The sequence below is a fragment of the Rhineura floridana genome, chromosome 14, assembly GCF_030035675.1.
Source record: "Rhineura floridana isolate rRhiFlo1 chromosome 14, rRhiFlo1.hap2, whole genome shotgun sequence".
Classification (NCBI taxonomy): Eukaryota; Metazoa; Chordata; class Lepidosauria; order Squamata; family Rhineuridae; genus Rhineura; species Rhineura floridana.
The window spans coordinates 13,608,488-13,635,043 of record NC_084493.1 but is presented as its reverse complement, the minus strand read 5'-3'; the positions used below and the strand labels follow the sequence as shown (position 1 = coordinate 13,635,043).

General features: G+C 44.8%; 1 protein-coding gene, 1 long non-coding RNA gene and 1 pseudogene across 2 annotated transcripts in view; 1 reads left to right on the top strand and 2 right to left on the bottom strand.

Moving 5' to 3' along the window:
- HDGFL3 (HDGF like 3) overlaps positions 1 to 21,606 on the top strand; it is a 45,348-nt gene extending 23,742 nt beyond the window's left edge. The window contains exons 2-6 of the mRNA XM_061594990.1: positions 11,607 to 11,683; positions 16,599 to 16,737; positions 18,426 to 18,584; positions 20,160 to 20,306; positions 21,519 to 21,606. Coding sequence (XP_061450974.1) covers positions 11,607 to 11,683; positions 16,599 to 16,737; positions 18,426 to 18,584; positions 20,160 to 20,306; positions 21,519 to 21,524 — 528 coding nt within the window. The 3' untranslated portion in view covers positions 21,525 to 21,606. The remainder of the gene's footprint in view (positions 1 to 11,606; positions 11,684 to 16,598; positions 16,738 to 18,425; positions 18,585 to 20,159; positions 20,307 to 21,518) is intronic.
- On the bottom strand, positions 1,741 to 1,859 carry LOC133370138 (5S ribosomal RNA; annotated as a pseudogene).
- On the bottom strand, positions 8,056 to 13,774 carry LOC133369630 (uncharacterized). Its single transcript, XR_009758937.1, has 3 exons — positions 13,638 to 13,774; positions 10,260 to 10,385; positions 8,056 to 8,118 (listed from the first exon to the last, which is right to left on the bottom strand). It is a non-coding gene; the product is annotated as an uncharacterized LOC133369630 (long non-coding RNA).
- Positions 21,607 to 26,556: the final 4,950 nt, after the last annotated feature.

The window sequence follows — 26,556 nt, the reverse complement described above, 5'->3', positions numbered from 1 at the left end:
TCTGTGTAGACTGATGTGAAAGTGAAAGTACTTTTTGATAAAGGCATACCACAGGAAACTGTGCATGAAATCATATCTATCAAGTGAAGGTTTGCACACAATACTCAGCCAAAGCATGACTTAGCATGAACGAGCAAGCATGTGGGTTCCCAGAGTGAAGATCACAGTCACAGCACTTCTCCATTGGCCCCTTGGTCCAGGGCTAAGCCATGGTTTGGCTTAACATTACATGCACATCCAGGCTTGTGTTTTGGTTGGCTTAACCCCAGGTAGTTTGGCAACAGGAGGTCCACTGTAGTGTCGCGGCTACAATCTTTGCTATGGGATTCTGCACACTTCCTCAGTTGTGCTAAGCCATGGTATGGCTGAATGTTACATATGAACTGGGCCATTGTGTGAAAGGGATAGGGCAAAGCAAGGGGGAGAATCAGTTAAGGGGTGGGTTTTGGAGTGAAAAGTGGGCATAGCAACGTTGAAAGTTCAGAAATGTATGGAATATTATGTATATGGGGTTGGGGTGTAGAATGGGGAACTGAATTGTTAGGGATCGATGTGCTGCACGGTTGCATTTTTATGTATATATTAGGGGATGCACCCCAGCTTGTTTTCCTTGCCAAACTCCTACCCACCTACTCCCACCAACCCCCTCCCATTACTCCTGCTTGCTTCCATCTCCCTCCTCCACTGGACTGGCCGCTCTCAGAAGTCTGTTGTTCATGTTGTAAAACAGTCCGTTTTTTTCATCTGATGGTGGAATTAATTTAGGAACAGGACATGTGCCCAGAAAGTAATGCCCTCAGAAGGCAGGACTGATTAATAATAAACCTTCCTGGTGTAATTTTGCTGGCAAGCAGACAGGAATAACCAGTTGAATTAGGCACGGAACAATTAGGAAAAGGTTAGCATTTTTAAAACATTGAGAGAGAGAGAGATTTTGGGGGGGACTGTTAGTGCTATTTTTGGAGACTGTTCTGTTCGTTCTCCAGGGTGTCAGCTATGAGAGTTCATAAGGAATCTAGTTAGGGTTGCCATGATGCTTAAGAATCTGGGTATTTGCCAGATCTGAAGCATTCCACTCTATGCATTCTTACCAGGATTCCTAGACTTCATTTAAAAAAAAAAAACCTAGCCTTTACAGAGACAGTTAAAAAGGGCATTGATGGGCAGTGTCACATATATAAACCAGGGTGGAGAACCTTCTACATCCCAAGGACCACATATCCTTCTTGGCAACCTTTTACCTCTGGCCTTGCCCACATGCGACTGGTGGGCGAGGCCAGAGGCAACAGCAGGCAGAGCAACAAACGTACATTTTATCTTTGTACAGTAGGCGAGTTTTTACATACACACAGTATCCTCCATCCAGACAAGCAAGAGGCATTATCAGAGTTGAAGGGCACGTTCCAGTCCGGCGAAAACATTCAAGGCCTCGGGAGAGGGAGTGCGGCTTTGGAGGGATATGGTGAGAGGAGAGTCAGGAGGGGCAGATAGAAAAGCTTGGAGGGCCATATTTGGCCCTCAGGCCTGAGGTTCCCCATCCCAATATAAACATAGCGTCTTGATTACTCTCCAGTATGACTAGGAGATGGGATGCTGGGGGATGTAAAAATAGCCTGAATCCTCCCTTCAGTCATTTCAAGTCAATTACGACTTATGGCGATCCTATGAATCTTTTGGATGTATTCATAAGGTTTTCATGCTAAGAGGTATTCAGAGGTGGTTTGCCATTGCTGTCCTCTAAGGCTACGGCACCCGGTATTCCCAGGCGGTCCCCCATCCAAGTACTAGCCAGGCCTGACCCTGCTTAGCTTCTGAGATCAGAGGAGAGCAGGCTTATTCAGGGTAGTATGGCCGTAGGCAACCCAAAGCACTACTACCACCACCACCACCACAAAGTGCTTTGGGTTAAGGGTCAAGCAGGAAGGCTTTATGGAGATTGATTAAGCAGCTCATCTATTTGGATGCATGTGGCGAAGCTTCTCCCTTGCATGCTGGTTTTGAATATAAGGGGAGGGTTGTGTTTTTTTACATCCTTCTTTACACAGTCTTCACTCTGAAGTGGGATAGCCCAGCAATAGGTATAGCTGGCATGTGTCACAAATATTGCTGTTTTTTGCATGTTTTGTTGACAAGGGCATGGATGGACACACTCACTCGTTACGAAGTGATACAAACCAGCAAGAGTGGCAGCACCCAAGCAAGTATTTGGAACTCTGTGTCCTGAGTTCTAGCAGGCAGTGACAACCAGCAGCATGGTTTAGAATTGCGTTCTGCCATGGATCTCCCCTAGCTAGGGAAGAAAAAGAGGGGATCGCACAGTTTAAGATAAGGCTATCAATGGCTGCTAGCCACAGTGGCAATGGTTTTGCCTCCATTGTCAAGATCTGAATGCCGGTTGCTGGGAATCATAATGGGGAGAGTGCAGTTGCACTCAGGTCCTGCTTGCAGGCTTCCCATAGGCATCTGAGTTGGCCACTGTGAGAACAGGATGCTGGACTAGATGGGCCACTGGCCTGATCCAGCAGGCTCTTATGATGTTCTTAGTTTTCTGGTTGGCCATTTACCCTCCCTTACCAACCATGGATGCTTCACATGTGGCATCTTATTGTATGTTTCAATTCTGTGTTAAGTGTTCTTGCATCCTAAGACAGACGTTGTGGTTTGCCTGTGCCTGATTCGAAGCTAGCCTTCGAACCTGGCACTGTCTGTTCCAACTCTGAACATGCCAGTGGTTATGCCGAAGTGTCTGTCTTCTTCATAGAGGGCATTTGGTTTTATGTGACACTGCTGTCTCATTGGATCCTACCTTCATTCAAAGTATAAAAAGCACTTTGCCATAAATATATTTAATTGGGGATAATTAATGATGTGTTGAAATTTAGAAGGCCGCTTCCATACAGCTGCTCATCCTGGCACAGGGCATTGCAGGTAGAGAAGATAGGATCTTCAAGTATTGGGTAGAAGAGGGAATTTTAGCAAGTGCAGCTTTTCTTGTGTACCCAAAACTCCCTCTTCTACACATCTACCTCAAGAAGAATCCTGGTTCTCCTTTGCAGTCATCCTAACTGTACACCAGCATTTTCTTCTGTCTCAAATTAGTGCTCATTAAAAATCTGTTTGTTTATTGTTAGTCTCATCCCCCTTTTCAGTCCAGAAAGACTGAAGGATCAATGAGTTCAATCAATCAATCAATCTTTATTTTTACACCGCCCTTTTTCCAAAACTGGAACTCAGGGCGGCTTACAAATAAAAACTACACATAGGTAAAAAACATACAAAAATATACAATTAAAATAGAATTAAACTATTCATAACATTAAAAACATAAAACATACACTTAAAATACTAAGACAATTTAAAACTTTAAGAATAGGACCATAGAACAATACAACAGACCTTATGAGGCCCTATCTTAAACATCTTCTAGTCCAAAAGCCTGTCGGAATAAAAAAGTCTTTGCCTGCCGATGGAAGGATAGCAAGGAAGGGGCCATTTGTGCTTCCCTAGGAAGAGAGTTCCAGAACCTGGGGGCAGCCACCAAGAAGGCCCTATTTCGCGTCCCCACCAATCGCGCTTGCGAAGGTGTTGGGACTGAGAGAAGGGCCTCTCCTGAGGATCTCAACACCGGGCAGGCTCATATGGGGAGATACGGTCTGACAAATAGCCTGGACCTAGGCCGTATAGAGCTTTATAGGTCAAAACCAGCACTTTGAATTGTGACCGGAAACAAACTGGCAGCCAGTGGAGCTGTCGTAACAAGGGGGTTGTATGATCCCTGTAACCAGCCCCAGTTAGCACTCTGGCTGCAGCTCTTGGTACCAGTTTAAGTTTCTGAACAGTCTTCAAAGGCAGCCCCATGTAGAGCGCGTTACAGTAATCTAAACGGGATGTAACTAAGGCATGTACCCAGTGTTAGCCCTGCTTAGAGCAGATCCATTGAACAGAAAGGACATGACTAACTTAGGTACATTAATGTCAGTGGGTCTACTCTGAGTAGGCCTAACACTGGATACAACCCAGTGGCTAGTAGCAGAGCTTGGAAAAGTTACTTTTTTGAACTACAACTCCCATCAGCCTCAGCCAGCATGGCCACTGGATTGGGCTGATGGGAGCTGTAGTTCAAAAAAGTAACTTTTCCAAGCTCTGGAGTAGTCACGATGGCTCTATATGTCTTCTAGTATCAGAGGCACTATGCTGGGCAACACAAGCAGAAGAGTGGTATTGTACTGTTGTCCTTTTTGGGGAGTATCCCATAGGCCACTGGGAGAACTGGATGCTGGACTAGATAGGCTTTTGGTCTGATCCTCCAGGCAGAGCTTGGAAAAGTTCCTTTTTTGAACTACAACTCCCATCAGCCCAATCCAGTGGCCTTGCTGGCTGGAGCTGATGGGAGTTGTAGTTCAAAAAAAGTAAATTTTCCAAGGTCTGCCTGCAGGCCGCTTCGTATGTCCTTAATGATTCCGAAAGCAGCTTACATAAAATAATAAAATGCAATTACATTGGGGCTGCTTCTACAGTATTGCTCTGAGCTAACACATATTGCCCCCTCCAAAAAAAAAGAACAGAACAGAACAAAACCAAGCAGTTCTCATTAGGTCATTGTGGCTGTTCCTGTCGCTTTTCATTCCATTTCACTTTCATGACTGCTGGTAATTGCCAGAGTGATGTATTTTATTTTATTTATTTAACAAAATTTATATACTCCTTGATTGTAACAAAACCTTTAATCAGTTTACAAGAAATATTAATATTATCAATAAAAACAGTTAAAAACATTGAAAAGACCATTGAAATCAGCAGTAAACTAAAAAGAGATGAAAACACATCAACATCTTATGGGTCTGGATAGGCTTGCCTAAACAGAAATGTTTTAAGCAGGCACCAGAAAGAATGCAGGGAAAGTGCCTGCATGATGACAATAGGCAGGGACTTCCAAAGTGTAGGTGCTGCCACACTAAAAGAATGATTTCTTACAAGTGCGGAACAAGTATTAGGTGGCACCTGTAATAGAGTCAGTTCCACAGATCAAAGTGGTTGAGTAGACACACTAGGGTAAGGCAATCGTGCAAGCAAATTGGTCCCAAGCTGTATAAGTGGCCCAGTAACAAATCAGCACTAGTTTGTTAGCCTAGGACTGGGAAATGATGAGTTCAAATCCCCCCAATTATAAAGCTCTTTAGATGGTCTTGAACAATTTGTTTGGCTTAACCTACCTCACAGGGTTCTTGGGATGATAGTTGGGGGCAATGGAAAGAAAACCTATGTACCCCACTCTGAGGTCCTTGGAGGAAGGGCAGTTCATAACTCCAATGATAACTGGGAGAGGTCTATTGCCCTCTGTGCAATCCATCCCACCAGGACTAAAGAATTTTCCACTGTCCAGGGGCAGAAAGGGAGGAGCCAGGTGCAGCAGCTGTGCCTCAGGTGAGCTTCTTAGCGATGGCAGTTCCTAGGATGCTTCGGAGGAAGCCATGACTCTTTAAATTGACATGATGCTGCTTTAAATGTCTAGTGCAGACAGGGCCCAGATCTGTGGCCTTTGTCCAATAGAATATACAATCATATACAATCTCACATGACTTCACAACACTGAAATGCAAACACTGTATGTAATATCACATTAACGTATACTGAAATATCTAGCTGTGGTAACTGCGCCAAAGCAATGAAATACAAAAATGTGGTTGCCCAAAACCTTGTTATGCCAAAGATGAAGACCGCTTAGAACAGATGTGTTTCAGGAAACATACCAGATGTGTTTCACCTCATGAAGTCTGAAAATAGCTTATAAAGTTGGAAAATAGCATCTTGTGTGTGGGCTCAGAGAGCAAATTCTTTAAAAGATATATATAAAACAATGTGTTTTAATAACATATATCATGTAGCATATTCTGGAAAAAAACCCCATAAATCTCATTTTTTTCTTCTTCAATAAATCTTGGCTCACCATATTAATATATTATGCTGCTACAGACTTTTGTGTTGTTGTTTTTTAAATAGCCTAAGGCTCTTCTGCAGTACAGCAATGTCCAGGTTGGAGCCCAACAACATCTGGAGGTCCCCCATCCTTTCAGGAAATAGTACAGCTGGAGAAGTCCAGTTCAGGGACACCTTGTTGGTCCATTTCTTCGGTAACCCACAGGGCGTCTTCCCTTTTTGTTCCTGGTTGTGTAAAGCAGGGGTGTGGACTGTCCAGCCTCTATCCAATCCTTGCAGTTTCTTCCTGCCGCACACCTCATTGGCCCTGCTCCATGTCCTCTTTGAGTGCTTATGCCAGCCTGGAATGTGTCCCGAAACTGTGATAGTGGCTCTGGCTTGCCAGGATGGAGAGATGGGGGTGGAGACGACCTTTGGGTTCTATTCAGATAAGTCCTACTCTGAGTAGACTCACTGAAATTAATGAGCCTTAGTTAGCTGTGTCCATTAACCTCAATGGGGACTACTCTGAGTAGGGCTAGCACAATACCACGTTCTGCCTTTTGCTTAGCTGGAATATCCAATGGTTAAGAGTCCCATCTATTCTTCCATCTGCTTTCACCGCTGGTATTCAAGCCCCCCCCCCAAGGTTCCCCATGAGAGAATGTAGCCCTCTGATTGAAAAAAAAAGTTTCTGCCCCTGATTTAAAGGGAGGCTGTTTCACAGATCTAGCTCCCCCGGTTTCACTGTTAGGTTTATTTTATTTTATTTATCTAAGATGTTTTCTATACTGCTTAATCATTTCCATTTCTAAGCTAATGTACATTAAAATAAGTCATACATATATGAAACAATTAAATAATAAAAAGTACTGGAAAAGCCCATTACTTCCTTGATGTTTAGTGAAATATATCTGCTGCTCACCACCACCACCCCCCAAAAGCATTTTAAACTTTTCTGATGCTCCACACTTAACATAGAGTTATACTGGAACAATTCTAGGAGGACTCCTTCTGGGCTGTTGGGCTTCACTCCTCACTTCTGCTGACCCATTAACTGTACCATATTCTGCAATACCCGCGGATTCACGTCCTACTGTAATCCTTCCCCCTTCTTTTTAACTATTTGAAGCTTTCCTGAAAGGTCTGGAAGATGCACATTCCTGTTTAAGGTCTACTAGACCCTTTACATCCAGAAAGCCCTCTGGACTCCACCTATCTGAGGTGGGTCCACCTGCTGTTCAGGACATCTTGCCAAGCTTCAGTTAACTTCCACCAGGACTTGGTTCTAAGACAGAATCTTGGGATTTGGACCAGCCAATCAGGGCAGAGCAATGGTGGTCTAAATCTAGTGACCTTGCTTCACTACAGCAAGATGGTCAACATGGTCATCTCCATGCATTTAGCCTACTCATGGAGGAGGGATCAGGACTGTGTCCCCAGCTAATGGCCGTGTCCTATTTGCAGAGGGCAGGCCTCTGTTTGAAAGACTAGCACTCCTCTGCTTAAAGGCATCCTCAGTTTGAAGAGCTGGCTGATCCAAGTCTGGTTTAATGACAAATAACCCTAAACAAGGAGAGCGGGGGCCTTGAAGTTGCCTAATAAGAGTTAGTGGCTGGACAGGAGACTGGGCAGGCATACAGGACTACTGGTCACAGTCTTCCCCACTATGGTGAGATATATTGTGTTTCTGTTTCAGTGTTAGTAACTCTTTCTAAATTTGCATCTGTAGATATATGCATATTTGCATCTATGCATATGCAAGTGTGATGCAGATCTGTACATTTGCATCTCATAGGTAAATGCTATGGAAGTCTGTATCTTTTGTTATCTTATTTGGTGATGCATTTCCTCTCTCTCTCTTTTGTGATGTGTAAGGGGCCACGTTATCCCCAGGGTTGCATGCCTCTTCCACAATGTCCATGTGTTTTGCCTAACGTCTGAAACTGGGGGCCTAGACACGTAAGCACCCCTTTTCAGGCATTGCAGTCTTTCATAGATGTCAGGAGGCAAGGCCAGTGGGGCACTGAACATTGGGGGCCCAGCCAGTGGGCTCAGTCCCACTGGCAAACAAAACCCAGGAGAGGAAAAAACCTCAAGGTTCCAAGGTTAAACAAGAAACCGCAAACGGCATGGATATCAGCTATTTAGATATTTATTCAAGTCCGAAGCATTTCAGCAGGACCCTTTCTCAAGGGCAATCTATAATGAAATGAAATACAAAAGCACATTAATAACCCAACAAAGGATAACACTTCTAAAGTTTAGTTAGCTACGAGACCAACAATATACATTGGGGAATACACCTTATATCTCTATATATTGGTCTTGGCTGGCAATGGCTCTCCAGGATTCCAGACTGGGTACATTCCCAGCTCTGCCTGGAGATGGAGGGGCTTGAACCTCGGACCACGCAAAGCCAGTGCTCTGCCACTGAGCTACAGTCCTTTCCCCCGTCATTAAACACCAGCACATTTGTATTTATATTATATCTTCTGTGTTTGTGTGTGTGTATGTATGTGTGTGTGTGTTTCAATAGGATGGAGCACCTCCCTGTCCTCTCCCACCCCCAAACTCCGGCTCCCCGCTTCTCCTGTAATGAGGGAGGCTGCTGCGTTCTGGTTCTCTTCACAGCTTTCTCCATCTGGTTAGACAGACCTAGCAGAAATGGCCGCGCACTCTGTTGCCAGCCAGGATCTGAAGATTTATACACAGTGGGCTGATGGGCAGCAGGAGGGTGAACGGAGTCCATTTTTTTTGCTGCTTCAGACAAAGCCTGCAGCCTGATTGTGGGTTGTTGTTGTTATTATACCACTTCGCAACCTGTTTTCTTTCCTTCCAGCAGCAACCCGAAAGCATTGCTTGGGGGGGGGGCTATCTTGAGAGAGACCATGTGCGGGGGGGGGAGCCCCTTCTGTCATTAACTGAGCGATTTGACTAGCAGATGTTTGCCGCTCTCCTCTCTCTTTTGTTCCCTAGTTCCAGGCACTGGAAGGGGGGTGCCTTTTTCCCTTTCCCCCTTCCCCTTAGGGTCTTGCCGAGACTGAGAGAAACCGCCAATCCCGATCAGGGAAGGGGCGCCTTAAACAAAAGCCTCGGGTAGCGAACACAGCGAGTGAAGGGGGGGCAATCTTCAGGCAATGCTAGCATTTTGGGGGAGAGGAGGGGGGGTCTGCCATCTGCCATAATGGCTACTCTTGCTGTTTCTTGAGCGGGAAAACAACGGCAGGTTTCCGCCAGGGCTGAGGCAGTTTGGCTAATGAAATAGCAGGGAGTTACCGGCATGCATGGGCACTTGGATTAGATTCAGCCCTATTGCTGTCTCAGGGAAGAACAGACCACACGCATGAAAAGGGAACGTTAGCCCTGTTCAGAGGTTCCCTCACACGATTAACAACTGCATGAGAGGGAGAACGGGGCCACCCTCACTGGCCCTGCCGTTGTGTTTCTGCCAGTTCTGTGCATCCCGCACCCCCAGCTGGCATTCTGACATTGGGGCACATCAGTAGAGGGGAGCCAGCTTTATGCATTTTGGCTCCTCCACTATCATTGAGTCTGTTATTACATGTATATCCTACCCTTCCTCTAGGGAGCTCACGGTGGCATACTGGGTTCTCTCCCCCTCCTCATTTCATCTTCACAACCCTGTGAGATAGGTTAAGCTGAGAGATAGTGATTGGGCTAAGGTTGCCCAGCAAGCTTCCTGGCTGAGTGGGAATTTGAACCCTGGTCTCTCAGGTCCTCATACCAAACTTTAATCATTACACCATACAGTAGGGCCCTGCTTTACAGCGATTAGCTTTACAGCGATTTGCTAATACAGCGGTCTCAATTAGATGCAATTAGACTAAAGCCCCACTCATGCGCTTGTTCCGCTTTTACGGCCATTTTCAGGCATCGCACGCCATTCTATTCAATGAGTTCCGCTTTACAGCGGTTTTTGCTTTACAGCGGGGGTCCGGAACATAACCCGCCGTATGAGTGGGGCCCTACTGTACTAGCTAATTGCACAATTAATAGCCCTAAATAGGGCTATTCTCAGAACATCACTGAGGGGCTGGCCCTGTTCCAACACCTCAGTATATCTTGTGAGTCCTGGAAACACATGGCCCAGCCAAACCTTGGGTGAACTGATAAAAATTAACGATGTCAGTCATGTCTGTTAACTTCCATGGGTCTACTCTGGGTAGGACTCGCATTGACTATCACCTCAGACCTCCCCTTAATCTTCTCCAAGCTAAACATGCTCTCCTGCCAAAAATGCCCCACCCCACCCAGCCTTTCTTGTGGAAAAAGTAAGTGGTTTGGCAACGAGCAAAAACTAAGGAAGTCTCATGGCCAACCTTTTCTGCTCCAGAGCAGGAACACTTGCAGGACACTTGCTAGTATGGCCACAGCACTCCAGATACCTCGGCAATGAAACCCCCAGCCTTTGTCTCACCTTTGGAGCTAGGTAGGGACAGGAAGTACTGTGTAATAATAATAATAATAATAATAATAATAATAATAATAATAATAATAAAACTTTAGTTTTACCCCACCCTTTTCCAATAGGACTCAGAGCGGCTTACAACTAAAAACAACATCATTGAAACATACAGAGCATATTATTAAAAAGAATTAAACTATAAGGGAAAATTAAAAACTATAAGATAAAAGATAAAACAGCAAACAATTTAAAATAATAAAATCATATAATATGATCACCAAGCCTATAAGACATTAATCCTGGTCGTTCTCTGTCCCAAATGCCCGCTGAAATAGAACAGTCTTTACTTGTCGCCGAAAAGACGGCAAGGAGGGAGCTGATCGTACCTCACTCGGGAGGGAGTTCCACAACCTAGGGGCGACCACCGAAAAGGCCCTATATCGTGTCCGTGTCAAATGTGCTTGTGAAGGTGTAGGGAACACAAGAAGGGCCTCACCTAAAGATCTCAAGTCCCGGGCAGGTTCATGTAGGGAGATGTACGGTCTGTCAAATAGTCTGGACCTGAGCCGTATAGGGCTTTGTAGGTCAAAACCAGCACTTTGAATTGTGACCGGAAACAAATTGGCAGCCAGTGGAGCTGTTGTAACAGGGGAGTTGTATGGTCCCTGTAACCAGCCCCAGTTAGTACTCTGGCTGCAGCTCTTTGTACCAATTTAAGTTTCCGAACAGTCTTCAAAGGCAGCCCCACATAGAGTGCGTTACAATAGTCTAAGTGGGATGTAACCAAGGCATGCATCACCCTGGTCAGATCAGGCAGGTCCAGGAACGGTAACTGCTGGGACAATCTCTGGCCACCTCTGCAGCTTCAACTTTGGGAGGAAGGGTGGTTATTCATGATGCTCACTAGTGGACCATGGCACATTTTCTATGGCATGTGAAAATGTTGAAGCCTTTTTGCAAAGCTGATTATATGTGCAGCCATGAAAGGCAGAGAATTGCTCTTGAGCTGACAATAGGCTTTAACATGAGATAATGGTTACATTCTGACATGTCAAACCATAGTTTACTGTCAAACCATAGTACACAGCCATCACAGTTAGTTAGTTTACTAGCTGTGTGCATCTAGCCACATTTAGGAACCCCTGAGGTGGCCAACTGCATTGTCCATTGTGCTGTGTTCTTTGAAGTTTGTGGCTATCCTTCTCACTGTCAGGCCCAGTGGACATTTGGTAATGGACCAATATCTGTTTCTGTCCGACAGATTGATGAACTTCCTGAGGGAGCCGTGAAGCCCCCAGCAAACAAGTATCCTATCTTCTTTTTTGGGACTCATGAAACGTAAGTGGACAAACCCGGTGTGTGCTTTCGAAATTATGAGCTCAGTGCTTCTTTTCAAGGGACGAGCTTGCTTTGAGACTAGTATGAAGTTGAAGTTTATGTGCACATTCATTGCATTCAAAAAGGCCTCTCTTTAATGGTGGCGTTGGACTCGGCCACTTGACAAGAAAGGTGCCTGAGAAGACGACATGGATATGGAGGGAGAAATATCCCATTCTACATAGCAATGCTTCCGAGATGTTGGATTAGATTTCATTTTTATGCCCCGCTTTTCTATTAAAATAGTACTCAGAGTGGCTTACGATACAAAACAAAAATAAAATATACAATACTCACATTACATATTATAGAATCATAGAATAGTAGAGTTGGAAGGGGCCTGTAAGGCCATCAAGTCCGACCCCCGCTCAATGCAGGAAATTCAATATAATAATGTCAAGAGCAATAACATATTCCAGCTGCTGTTCATCTTGCTGTCCTCAGCAGAGCAGAATCTCCCCAAATGCTGTCCTCCCCTTGACATCTGCCCAAAGGTAGCCACTCCTAGGCACCAGCCCTTCACATCCATAGTTTCTCTCGGGTTGCTCCAGATGCTGCCTGGCTTGGTAGTCAATCCGCGACCCCTCCATCTCACGCTCCACCAGCATCTCATGCTCCAGTTGAGAGCCCTTTCCCTAGTAGCCTCAGCCAGGAGCCCTGGGTGAACCTCTTTCTACCAAACACACACAGCCCCACCTTCAAATGTTGATCTGTGACATTTTTTATCCCAGCCTTCCTCCAAGAAACTCATGGCAGTGCTAATGGTTCCCCTCTCCCCCTTTTATCCTCACAACAACCTTGTGAGGTAAGTGAGACAGAGAGATTGAAGCCACATTCGCACAACACATTTATTCCACTATTATTCCACTTTAAACAGTCATGGCTTCCCCCAAAGATTTCTGGGAAGTGTAGTTTGTGAAGGGTGCTGAGAGTTGTTAAAAAGGTAAAGTAAAGGTGTCCCCGCACTTGTAGTGCGAGTTGTTTCCAACTCTTAGGGTGACGTCTTGCGACGTTTACTAGGCAGACTGTATGTATGGGGTGGGATTGCCATTTCCGTCCCCGGCCTTTCTTTACCCCCCAGCGTATGCCAGGTACTCATTTTACCGACCACGGATGGATGGAAGGCTGAGTGGACCTCGACTCCTTTTACTGGAGATTCGACTTCCTCCTTCCGTTGGAATCTCACTCTGGCCGTGAGCAGAGCTTCAGCTGCGTTACCGCTGCTTACCACTCTGCGCCACGGAGAGTTGTTAGGAGACCTTTATTCCCTCACAGAGCTGCAATTCCCAGACTTCCTGGGGAAGAGGGATTGATTGTTAAAGCCACCCTGAAAATTGTAGCTCTGTGAGGGGAATAGGGATCTCTTAACAAATCTCAGCTCCTATACAAACCACAGTTCCCAGGATTCTTTAGGGGAAGCCATGGCTGTTTAAAGTGGAATAATAGTGGAATAAATGTATAGTGTGAATGTGGCCTGAGACAGGCCCAAAGTCACTAAGTGAGCTTGTACAGTTGACTGGAGATTTGAATTGCGATCTTCTCCCATCTACATCCCAAACCCTATCCGCTACACTGCCTGCAAAGAACACGCTCTTGTCACTGGACCATAGCCTTTGCAACCCCACCGAGTGAAAACAGCTCACCAGATGCATTGCACCCTGTAGAGTGCTAGGCAATCCCTCTGTTTTTCTAGTTGTAGGGTCCCTTTAGACTGACAGCTAAAATGTAAATCATGTTTGTGTTTTATTTTAATTGTGTTGTTTTACTCTGGGCTCCTTTGGATAGAGATATAATAAATGAAGTAATTAACAAATGAAAACCTTTTTTTTAAATGGTAACAAAGCACTTATTTCATTTAGATGTCATTGTACAAATACTTCAGTGGTGTTCATAAGAAAAATCATTAAAAGCCCACCTTGATCAAATGGCACTGAATGAAGACTGGAAAGGCTGCATGTTTGTTGGGTAGCACAATCCTATGTTCCCAGGAGGGTGAGATCTTCAGCAGCTGCAGGGCTGGCATGCTTCCTGACAGGAAAGGTTGACATCCTTTCCTGTCGGGGAAATGAGGGGGCCATTTAGAGAGCCAGCAAAATGCAGACAGTTGGACATTGCAGTCCACAGTTTCACCACAGGAGGGCAGATTCACCTAACCACAAAAGTGCTGTTCTAATCATAGCCCTGGAAAGTAGGGTAGAGTAACAAAGGCTACATACATACCAGACCTTTTAAAGCACACCCTCAAAAGAATCTTGGGAACTGTAGTTTGTTAAGGGCACTGGGAACTGTATATCTCTGAGGAGTAAACTACAGTTCCCAGAATTCTTGGTGAGTGAGGGAAACATGCTTTGAATGTGCCTTAAATGTCTGCTGTGTACCCAGCGTTACTCTCACCAGTATTATTTGGGAACTCCCGTCAGGCAGTAAGAATACAACCTGTCTGCATGGGTTGGAGCACAATGTGTTCTGCATTTACATTAGAATCATAGAATAGTAGAGTTGGAAGGGGTCTTTAAGGCCATCAAGTCCAACCCCCTGCACAATGCAGGAATCCAAATCAAAGCATTCCCGACTGTCCAGCTGCCTCTTGAATGCCTCCAGTGTCGGAGAGCCCACTACCTCTCTAGGTAATTGATTCCATTGTCATATGGCTCTAACAGTTAGGAAGTTTTTCCTGATGTCAGTGCGACTGATTTTGGGGAAAGTAACGTCAGACGCACCAGCAGCCTTGTTGCAAAATGATGGTCAATTGACAACAAAGCTGTTAACGTTCAAAACGTTTGCAACAACCTAAGTCCTCAGTTCAACCCACAACATAACATGTGAATTGCGAACCACTGGGCAGAGATGACACATAAGCACCATGAAAATTGTCGTGGACGTCAGCAGCCTCGGCAATAGCAGGGACTAAGTCTTGAATGACTGTTGCCCCAAGCACATGTCAAGACTTTCTGTCTCACACCATCTCTGTCATATCGGTGTTTCAATGCTAGAGTACATTAGAGGTTGACACAAGCAGTTCTGTGTCAGCCACAAGGCCAAACCAGGCAAGGCACCATTCACATACTCAGCAATGACATGAGCGGCTTTTTAAAACAAAGGAGTAGTAGGCAAGGGGAGCATGATCTGGATTGGGACCCTGGCAGCAGAGGCAGCCTTGGAAGAAAAGCGTCCATTGGTGTGAATGGAGAGGTTTTCTTCCCATGCAAACAGCAGGTGCGGGCAGCCCAATCTACATCAAGACCCAGTGTGCGGCAGCAGTGAAAAAGGCAAATTCCATGCTAGGGGTCATTAGGAAAGAGTTAGAGAAGAAAACTGCTGACATCATAATGCCATTGTGTAACTCTGTGGTGTGGCTACATTTCGAATACTGTGTACAGTTCTGGTCACCTCACCTCAAAAGGGACATTGTAGAGCTGGGAAAGGTTCAGAAAAGGGCAACCAGAATGATCAAGGGGACAGAGCAACTCCCCTATGAGGAAAGGCTGCAACATCTGGGGCTTTTTAGTTTAGAGAAAAGGCAAGTCAGAGGCAACATGACAGAAGTGTGTACAATTATGCATGGCATGGAAAAAGCAGGTGGGTTGTGTGTTTTTCTCCCTCTCTCACAACACTAGAACTGTGGACATGTAATGAATGTTGGAAAATTCAGGACAGACACGAGAAAGTCCTTCTTCACACAGTGCATAGTTAAACTATGGAATTCTCTTCCTCAAGAGGCAGTGATGGCCACCAACTTGGGATGGCTTTCTTTCTTTCTTTATTACATTTTATTTATTTATTTATTTATTACATTTCTACCCCGCCTTTCTTTTCATGACTGAAACCCAAGGCGGCTGACATATGGTTCCCAGGCGGTCTCCCATCCAGGCACTGACCAGACGTGACCCTGCTTAGCTTCAGCAGGGTGCTGGCCTCATGTGCCTTCAGACCACAGCCTGGGACTTCTTTTAAAGAAGATTAGCAAATTCATGGAGGATAAGGCTATCAGTGGCTACTAGCCACGATGGCTATGCTTTGCCACAATAGTCAGAGCCAGTATGCTTCTGAAAACCAGTTGCCGGAAGCCGCAGGAGGGGAGAGTGCTCTTGCACTCAGCTTGTGGGCTTCCCATGGGCATGCAGCTGGCCACTGGGAGAACAGGATGCTGGACTAGATGGGCCACTGGCCTGATCCAGCAGGCTCTTCTTATGTTCTTATACATAAATACTATAACTCGCCCTGAGATCTTCAGATGTAGGGAAAGATAAAAATAGTCTGCAATAAATAACTGAATTATTTGCTTAATCATTGATGGGCAGGATTAGGTCCCAACATAAGCACTGGAATATGGGACTGGAATCATGAAGCAAATTTGTAAAGCAATATAAAAAGTGGAAAAAGATACTCTGCCACGCAAAATGTCCTGCTCTAGTCATGGCAAGTGATTTGTTAAAGAAATTGCATAGTGTGTTGTGTGAATTGACAAACCATGCTTTCTGCCTGGCCAGCAAACCAGAATCAGCAGTTTAATATGGGGTTTGCAGGCCATGGTTTGTGCCAAATATGGTTTACTGTGATGTCTGAACTGACAGATCATAGTTACAGCTATTGCTGTGCTTCTGGAGGTCACAGCATCTAGAGACTGCAATTCTAAACAAATAGAAAATGGAAAGCAAGCAAGCAGCTCCAAACCATGATTGGTCAGCATATTTGGTTATTACAAACCATGGCTTGATGTGATGTCTGAACTGAGCCGCAATCAAGGCTAACTAGTTCAGCTTGTCCATGGGATCAAAGTGTTGCTTCCTTTGAACTGAGTTCATGAATATAATATTACTGTGAGTAATATGATGTATGGGACTGCCATTTGACTGTCATCTTTGTTAAACCACAGTGCATTTTTGGGGCCTAAAGATCTCTTCCCATACAAAGAATATAAAGACAAGTTTGGGAAGTCAAACAAACGAAAAGGATTTAACGAAGGCCTGTGGGAAATAGAAAACAACCCCGGTGTCAAGTTTACTGGATACCAGGTAGGAATGGTTTCCTTCTTTTATTTCCTTGTCTCCCTGGGTTAACTTACCAAAGTACAGACGATCTGATACCTCTGAGAGATCCAGAGTTAGCAGGAAGCATCTTAGGGCAGCCGTGGGAAACCTTTGTCCCTCCGGATGTTGCTGAATTGCAACTCCCATCATCCCTGACCATTGGCCACGCTTGCTGGGGCTGATGGGAGTTGCAGGTCAGCAACATCCAGAGGGACAAAGGTTCCCCACACTTGTCTTATGGCAACAGTGCCTCTTGGTGCTGAGTTAACATATGCCAAATACACCATGATGATAACATTGGGTCTTATTAAGAATCATGAGGGATTGCCATGTTTTCTCTTTGGGGTTTAGAAATGGCAGTGCTGGTTTCAGATTTGGGGGTGTTGCCCTTTCACCTCTCCCTCTGTCTCTTTCTCTATCTCTCTCTTGGCCCAATCTTCACCACGTCACAGAGGAAAAGAACAAAGGGCAATGAAGCTATTGCTCCTCTTATTGCCTACTCACTAGGAGAGGGCAAGTGAACAACAGGTGGCACCAACCAGGAGGAGGAGCCACAGGGAAAGGAGGCTCAGCGACTGATAGTCTTAGTGTGTGGGTCTCAGCATGTGTGTGGGTCTAATTATGCCAACTTTGCCACCTGCCTTGGGAGCCAGTGCATTCATTTTCAAACTTTCTAACTTTCGGGAACCTTTCCAGTCTGGCATGTCTGCTGAGGGGACCCCTATGTGATGCAGAGAGTCCTAGGATGTCTTCTGGGTGCATGCCCAGTCACCAGGGTAAATTGAGAGTGCACCATAGAATGTGCCCAATGCTCTCTCATGGCGAAATATTGCAGGGGGCGATGGATGGCAATAGGCAGGCTGTCTTTCAGGGAAGGTTGTCCAGCGTTACTGATCTCGTTGAAGTACTCCTTGAAAGCTTCCAAGGAAGTGCAGGGCTGTCCAGAGCACAATTTGAAAACCACGGAACTAGTGAGTGGCTTAATGGATTGTGATGGCGTTGTGTAGCATTCCTTACCACTAACATATGTCCAGAGCAGGGACCAGTTGTTTCCACTTGCACAATGGAACTCCCCCACCTCGTCTCCCCACACGCATCCTCCCCAAATCTGCTTCAGAGGGTTGAAGGAAACCCCACCCACTCAACAGTTTTAGGGAGCGTGCAGGGAGAGGAAATGGAAAGGAAGTTCTATTGCACAATCAAACGTTTTTGCGCTGATGGGACGAGTTCATTGAATATTGCCCTAACAGTTTTTTATGTGATTTACTAGGGCAAGGATAAAGAATCTGTGGTCCTCCAGTTGTTGTTGCATCTCATTGCTATTCTGTCCAGGTTATGACCTATTTAGAACACTCAGCCATTTTCTAGAGTGTGTCCTAGCCGCTTTCCTTCTCTGTGGTCCATCTCGTCTCTCTAGGAATCAACTCTATCACTTTAACCTTTCCTTTTCCAAATAGCATCACCTGTCTATCCATTTTTCTCTCTCTCTCCTACGTCTATCTATACGAGCACTGAGTAATGCAGCTCTGCTTAGAAGCAGACTATCCGTACAATAAGGCTGTCTCAAATCTGGGTAGAAGAGTAGGACTGCCAAATACCCCTGATCAACGTCTCACTAATTTGGGATGTTGCAAAACCTCAGTTAAGTCGTATTTGTTTCTTTCGCTCCAAAGGCAATTCAGCAACAGAGTTCGTCAGAAACTGAGGGAGAAGGAGGGAACACAGCAGACGCCAGCAGCGAGGAGGAAGGTGACCGGGTAGAAGAAGACGGGAAAGGCAAAAGAAAGAACGAAAAAGCGGGCTCAAAACGGAAAAAATCCTACACTTCAAAGGTAATTCGTGAAGTTCCCTCTTGCTGTTGTCTCCCATATTCATTACGATGTGCAAAGCAGGGGTGGCTGGTGCCCATTGGGACTGGCAGGGTGGAAGGCAGGGAGATCAACAGTAGGAGGAGCCCCAGAGCCAATGACTGGCAGAGTTGCCCCCTGGCTGGTTGGAAGGAAGGAAGCAGGCAGGTGTGGGCTGGCTGAGAGCAGACCGAGGTTGGTGGGGCAGCACCTGAATGGACCAGCCTCTGCTGACCCATGGGCTCCAAATCCCAATACTTGCACAGTCTAGAAATGGACACCCAAAAGTGAGATCTGTTAATCATTGCACCAGTGCTCTAATCACAAACCACATCTGTTTCCTAAGCACTGCAGGCAGATCCACCCAGACAGAGGGAAGAGTTACAGTTTTTAAAAGCAGTCACTGAAGAGTAAAGTCTCTCCCAACACGAAGCAAAATTGAAAGGCAGGCAGCTGGTTTCTAGACACGTTTCCAACACTTGGTTACTCTACACACCGAATAACTTGCAACCAAGGGGCTTGCCATACATGCAAGCAAGTGTAGGAAAGGCTTGTTTTTTGGTGGTTTTTTTAAAGCAGGTTTGGAGGAAGCAATTTGGAGTAGAGACGCAGGGCAAAGGAGTGCACAGCTTAGTGTGAAAACTGGCACTCTGTTGAAGAGGAACAAACCTTCCGGCAGTTGTTCTTCTCGTTCTGCTTCCTGGCCATTGCTTCACCCCTCCTTCTCTTCCATTATTTAAGCCTTTTCTTTTTCCTTCATAAAACGTTGAATGGGTGCCTTTGCAGCTTGCCCTTACTCATCATAGACCAGCGGTAGCCAACACGGTACCCTCCAGATGTTGCTGGATTTCCAACTCCCATCAACCCCAGCCAGCATAGGCAGTGGTCAGGGGTGATGTGCATTGTAATTCAACAACAATCTGGAGGGCACCACATTGGCTACCCCTGCCATAGACTCATTTAGCAAGGACTAAATTTGACCACTTTGCAGTTCTGTACAAAGGCTCCATTTCATCTACAGAGAGTTGGCAGATGCAACTGAGCATATTCAATATTGTCTTAGAAAAAAACAAAGTAATTCTAGAAGCAGAAGGCATTTGTGAATGGAAAACGCACAAAGATTATTAACAGTTTGCCAGTATGGAGCCAAACTAGTGTAGTGATTAGAGTCCTGGACTAGGGCCTGGGAGACCAGTGTTCAGATCTCTATGCATTCATGAATCTCACCAGGTGATCTTGGGACAGTCATTGCCTGTTAGCCTAACCAACCTCACAGGGTTGTTGTCGGGAAAAAATTGGGAGGGGGAGAATAACGTATGCCACCTTGAGCTTCTTGGAGGAAAGGTGGGTATTATTATTATTATTATTAATCATCATCATCATCATCATCCACTTCCTGTCTAGGACAGCAGGGGAGAAAAATTAAATTAAATTTAACTCGGGAGTGCTGATCTCACTACCCCATCAGAATCTGCAGTTTTCTCTCACCCAAGTAAAGATTATTTAAACACAGGGTTTTTTGTTTTCTTTTTTTTGGTTCCCCTTAATGGATATACCTAGAAATCCTCCAAGCAGTCACGGAAATCTCCTGGAGATGAAGATGACAAGGACTGCAAAGAGGAAGAAAATAAGAGCAGCTCCGATGCTGGAGAAGCAGGCAACGACACAAGAAACACCTCTTCAGACTCGCAGAAAACTAGTGAAGGGGTAAGGGTTACTTTAATATGGCCACATCTGTGCTCTATAGTGAAAGCAGTATCATACCACTTTAAAACAGTCACGGCTTCCCCCAAAGGATCTTGGGAACTGTAGTCTGTGAAGGGTGCTGAGCATTGTTTGGAGACCCCAACTGCCTTTCCAGAGCTACTTTTCCCAGAGTTCCCTTGGTAGAAGAAGGATTGATTTTTAAACCACTCTGGAGGGGAAGGAGTGACAATGTGCTGTCAATGCATTGTGGGTGTATCCTGCCCCTTTGGAGACACAGGTGCCTTGTGAGACGCACCAATCGCCCCAGTGGATGTGCTGTTTATGCCAGCATACATATGGTACACAAGGGTGGGGGGCCAAAGAGGAGGCAGCCCTCGCCATTTGTTCCACCCTGGCAGGAGCACCGGATTGGCTCTGACCTCCCCCAGCAGCCTTGCCCCTCTCCCTCCCTTCTGGTTTTAACCCCTCCTGTCCATATCTGAGCCACAGGAAATGGCTGGGAGCTTTTTGGAGTGATAACCGAGTAAAACGTGAGTGAGATTCTCAAAGTTCCCACGGCCAGTCTTGAGAATTAGAAAGATATTGAAGTTCATGTATAGCACATAAAAGGGACTTAAATGAGTCTGTGGCCCTCCAGATGTTGTTGGGCTCCCAAATCCCATCAGCCCCAGCCAGCATGACCAATGGTCAGAAGTGCAGAGAGTGGAAGTTCAGCAACATCTGGAGAGTCATGTACAGGACCACGTTGAAGGTCTTGCTTCAGAAAGCATGTTCTATAATGAGGGTCCACATCCACTCTTTGTTTGCTATTCCTGATCCACGGAAGGCATCCTTGTTTAGAAACTGCTTCTGCATGCAGATCTCGTTTGCTGGATCATGGTGGTCCTTTTGCAATCTTCCATAAGTACTAAAATATTCCTGTACTCACACTTTAAAAAAACCCATAGAAGTAGCTTAAGAACATGGACCTTACTGAAGGCCCATCTAGTCCAACACTGTGTTCCGATAGTGACCAACCAAATGCCTGTGGGAAGCCCATCACTGAAATCTCTCAAGTTGAAATCAATTGGACTTCAAGGTGCTTCAAGCTGGATTTGATCATACCCACACTTTTAAAATGTTACATTCAATGGATACCATAATGTTGATTGAATTCTTTGTATCTTCATTTTTAAGCAAACAAACAATATTTTCATTCTGTTTTCCCCCCAGACTTAACCAACATATTGACTGCTGCATATTAAGGGAAGACACAAGAAGGTTACATGTTCAGTTGTCTAAAATTCTTGGATTTGATAGAAGTCAGCACATCTATTCATCAGCAGCATATCTGTTTGTATGCACATGTAGATCACATTCCTACCCACCCTTTTCTCAGAAACGACTTTCAACTTCATTGTTAGCCCCCCTGAGGGTTCCCTCTTTTGAACGTCATTTTATTTAAGCGCAGAAAAATAAATGCTCTTTTCCAGCAAGTGTGATGTGCAAGAACATGGCCAACGCACCCATCTTTAAGACACCTGTTTTCCAAAAAGAAAGGGCAAAAACCTCCAAACTTTAAAACGTTTTTGAAATTTGCATTTAAAAACAATAACATTAAAATGTTTGGGAATAAAGTGCCCTCTCATAAAGAACCACAGGAATCTCTATTCTGCTTACAAGTCATGATTTTTTTTTTTTAATTCCTCTTTATCCATTCTTTGTGTGTTTTTAAAAATTGGTTTGAAAACAGAGATGGCCAGTAGGTAGCTCACAAACTAGATCTGGTTCCATAAGGAATTTGATGGGGCCCCTTTTAACACACCCCTGTCCTCAAATTACAGCCACAATATGGCAAAATATTTGCTCACCATTTTGTTTGTAGGGCAAATTAAAAAAATTCTTTTGAGTTGTATCAAACAGAAGATACTCCCGACCTTTTTTTTTTTTTTTAATTTTGTATGCAACATGTAAATGTACATACTTGTATGTAATGGTATGCCTGAGCTCCTTAAGTGTGAAGCCCTTAAGTCAAGATGGCACCACCTTTAAGGGGCCTGCCCGTTCATTCATGAAGTGATCAAATTTATGTGGGACAAAATACACACACCCAAAATTACATATACTCTAACCACTGTTTGGAGAGTAAGCTGCTTCCCTCCTAGAATACATAAGTGGGCCATCTCTGGTTTAAATCCTGGCAAAATGTACTTGAGTTGTGATCATGCTCGAAAAGTCAATATTGTATGAAAATACCTTTCCTTATTAGAAATACCTAGCTAGCTATACTCTTAATACTTCTCAAGATCATGATGTAACGTAAATTTCTCTTAGTTCCTATATGTGGAGTTAGTGAAAGTCTTTTGTGTTTCTTTAGATGAATAAAAGGAGCTTTTTCCCCCAAACCCCAATACAAATTTGAACTTAATACTTTTTTTGGAGGCCTTCCATTTTTAAGCTTACTTGTGCTATTTTCTTAAAAAGCCCTACGGGAAACTAAACCAAAACATCAAATTAAAAAAAACAGCAGCAACCTGAAAAAGGCTTAAAAAGGGAGAGAGAAAAAAGATCCTGTCATCATTTTTCTGTTTTTTTTTCTACTTTCAAAACTAGATCTAGACTAGTAAAGTAAGCATTCCAAAATCCATTATTCTGTGTACATTATTGTTGCTATTGTGAGAATAGAGAATTTTATTTATTTTTTAAAGCCAGCTTTTATTGTGAAAACATATGGGTTTAGTCCAGTTTTATCAATCCTTGTTATGCTTGTCTTTGGAACATCTTTCGCGTACTCAAGGTTTGTAGTTGAAAAGTTTACTGTACAAAAAAAAAAAAAATGGGGAGGGGGGAAATCAAAAAACAAAAAAACTATTGTTTTTACAAGAATAAATTTATCGGAATGTGTATCAGGAGTAAGGCTTGAGGTTGTAAGCAGCTAAGTTAGCGTCGTATTTGGCTTCATACGTGTAATAATGTGAGGTATTCATGTAACTCGAGTATTAAAGCAAAGCATTCTGTTAACACTGAGTTGGTCATAATAGAGCACCAATTGAGGGGAAGCGTCATTCTTTCTGTCCTTCATTTTCTTACGACTGAGACGCTCCGTTTGCATCCAAAGCTCTCAGAGTCAAAGGCCGCGTATTTACATTTAAAAAATCTTACTAATCACAGAGGGCCATATCCAGCAGTCTCTGTCCGTTAGCGCAAGGGCTCTTGTGCTAGTGGATTGGTGAGTTTTAATGTTGTGCAACAGAGGAATCTTAAATGCAACAGTTGCACTAGCAGAAGTTCATTGCTTGACAGATTATGAAATCTGTTATGCAACAAAGTTACTGGCATCCTCTGACACTACAAATTTTGATGTCTGCTGTGAGAGGGTGCATATTCTACCATGTGTGAAAAATCTACACGCTATGGCCGAGTCCGAACCAGACTTCAGGAGATGTCAAACTTGGCCACTTCCAAAATTAAGGGGAACAACCTCTTGCTGCCAGGAGGCATCCTCACAATCCTTTAGATAACGGTGGTGGTGAATGAACATAACAACAGCCCTTCTAGATCAGACCAAAGACCTACCTAATTCGGCAGATGTCTCCATAGTAGCTGACAAGATTCCTGTGGGAAGCCCACAAACAGGACACGAGCTGGGCACTCTCCCCCTGGGAGCCACAAAGTGACAACTGAACACAGACAAGCCATTGCCTTGATTCCACCAAGTGCTTACTTTACATTTGCCAGGAGCGAGCACACAGGGTTCCTTGATGATTTGTGAACAGCGGCTTTAATGCTTAGACACTTTGCCAAGAATGCCCTTGTTCTGACAGTTCTTTAGCTGTCTGCAAGTTCTGTCTGCTAATGACGAGCCAAGCCTTTTGCTCACCCCGTCTGGGGCTTATACTGCAGCAGCTCTTAGCGGTGCTGCTCTGCATTTACAATGCGGCAAAGGCCTTTTCAAAAACTGCCAAAGGTTACAAAGGAGCGAGTGCTGCCGTCAAAAACTGCCCATCCTCGTACATTTGCCATGTCACCACTGCCGTGCTCCACCGCTGCTGCTTGCCCCGCTCTGGCACGCTCCTCCCTCTTTCCTCTGCCCCCAACCTTTTCCTTCACTATTTAAAATTGGCAGGTGTGGGTGCAGGTGTAGCAGGTGCTTTCTTTAACAATCCAATACTGCCTGACCCCACGTCCATCACAGTAGCCAGTGCAGCACCTGTGCTGCTCATTTTATGGTTGCCTGTATTGTTTTTATTTATCATTTATTTTTATTTATTTAATTAAGCTTATATACCGCCCGACTAGCAACAGCTCTCTGGGCGGTGAACATTAAAAATACAATAAAAAATAACACAATATAATATAACACAATACAAAACTGTACAAAAAACTGTACAGTCTAAAATCAGATTATAATAATTTAAAATTAACATGAATTAAAATGCCTCAGAGAAGAGAAAGGTTTTAACTTGGCGCCGAAAAGATGATAGTGTCGGCGCCAAGCACACCTCCTTGGGGAGACTATTCCATAGTTCGGGGGCCACCACTGAGAAGGCCCTAGATCTTGTCACCACCCTCTGGGCTTCCCTATGGGTCGGAACCCGGAGGAGGGCCTTCGTAGTAATAATGATTTACTATTATGAGTAGTAATGGTCGTATCAGGGCCTTTTTTGTGACAGTACAGAGTACCGGCACCTCTTTTTTTGCTGCCTGTGATAGCCATTTTATGCTGGCACTCAACAGCACTTTTATCAATATATGAGTACTGACGCGTCACTTTTTTTTTAACCAAAAACCCCCCACTGATTATTATGACTATTAAATGTATTACCAGCCCTTCACCAGAAGGACCCAAGGCAGCTCATGAGATAAGCTACTGCACTCACAACAATATAAAATACAGTGTTGAAAACAGTTTAAAAAACAAATAATATTCACAACTAGAGAGGGCCCGTGATTTTTTTTCTGTCAAGGGTCAAAGGCCAGGGCAAAGAGGTGCATCTTCAGCAGACATTTTTCCTTGGTTGTCTGGTTATAAGGCAGCTATTGCACAGTGGGGAGGAGAGCCTGGCTGGGAGTCCAGAGTCTGAGTTCAAATCGCCGCTCGTGTCTCCTGGGTGTCAAGGGCCAGCTAAAGATCACCCCCATTGTGACTGGCTCAGGGGTTATGTGCCCTGCCACTTGTGCAGCCATGGCAAGCTGAGCAGGCTCTAGCCAGCTGGGGAGGACTAGCCTCAGAGGAAGGCAATGGTCAACCCCCTCTGGATACCGCTTACCATGAAAACCCTATTCATAGGGTCGCCATAAGTCGGGACCGACTTGAAGGCAGTCCATTTCCATTTATGTATAGGCTATGGTAAACTCTGAAGAATGATGCTAACAAATCACTCTAACTAAAAATTCAACAGATATCCTGCAAAGGCAGTAACAGGGACAAAACAGGAAAAGTAAATTATACCTCTGTGGAGATGGAATTCCACAACAGAATGCCCTCTCCCAGGCCACCCCCCCCCAAATTCTGAGGGTGGTGGAACTACCAAGAGGACCCCTTCGGCCATATCTCAACACCAGAGAGGGTCTATAGAGAAGGAAGCCATCTCAGATATTTGGGGCCTAAGTCATTTAGGGCTTTCAACATTAACATCTTTTTACATGGTGCTTTGAAGAGGAATCTGCAAAAAAAAAAAATGGACAAGTCTCTGCCCCAATCACCTTGCAAATCTTTTTCTGACAGTGGAGAAGATAACAAAGACAACAAAGGAAGGAGAGGAGCAACTTCAAGCAATGAATGCCAGCAAAGGTTTCATTTCAGCTGGAGATGCAGACTAATATTCAAAGCAAATATGATGGCTTCTATAAAAGCCCACAGGTTGCTAGCAAACTCTTAGGAAGGCTGGGCGAATGCAACATCGTTTAAAGCAGGGGGAGGATGGGGAACCTCAAGCCCAGGGAGCAAATGCAGCCCTCCAGACTTCCTTATCTGGCCCTCGGGACTCTTACCAGGCTACACCTCCAGCTCAGCCACACCCCTCACTTTGCACCTTCTGTGAATGTTTTTGCCTGGCTGGCATGCATCTTTGAGCTCCAACATGGAGGATAAGAAGGGCTGTGTGAATATGTGTAAAACTAGCCCAAGGTACAAAGGTAAAGGTAAATTCACTGCTCTGCCCACTTTTGCTGCTGGCCCCGCCTGCCACCGATATATGGCCCCTGGAAGGTTGTGCAAAAGTTAAAGTGGCCCTTTGATCTGAAAAAGATTCTCCATCCTGATTTCAAG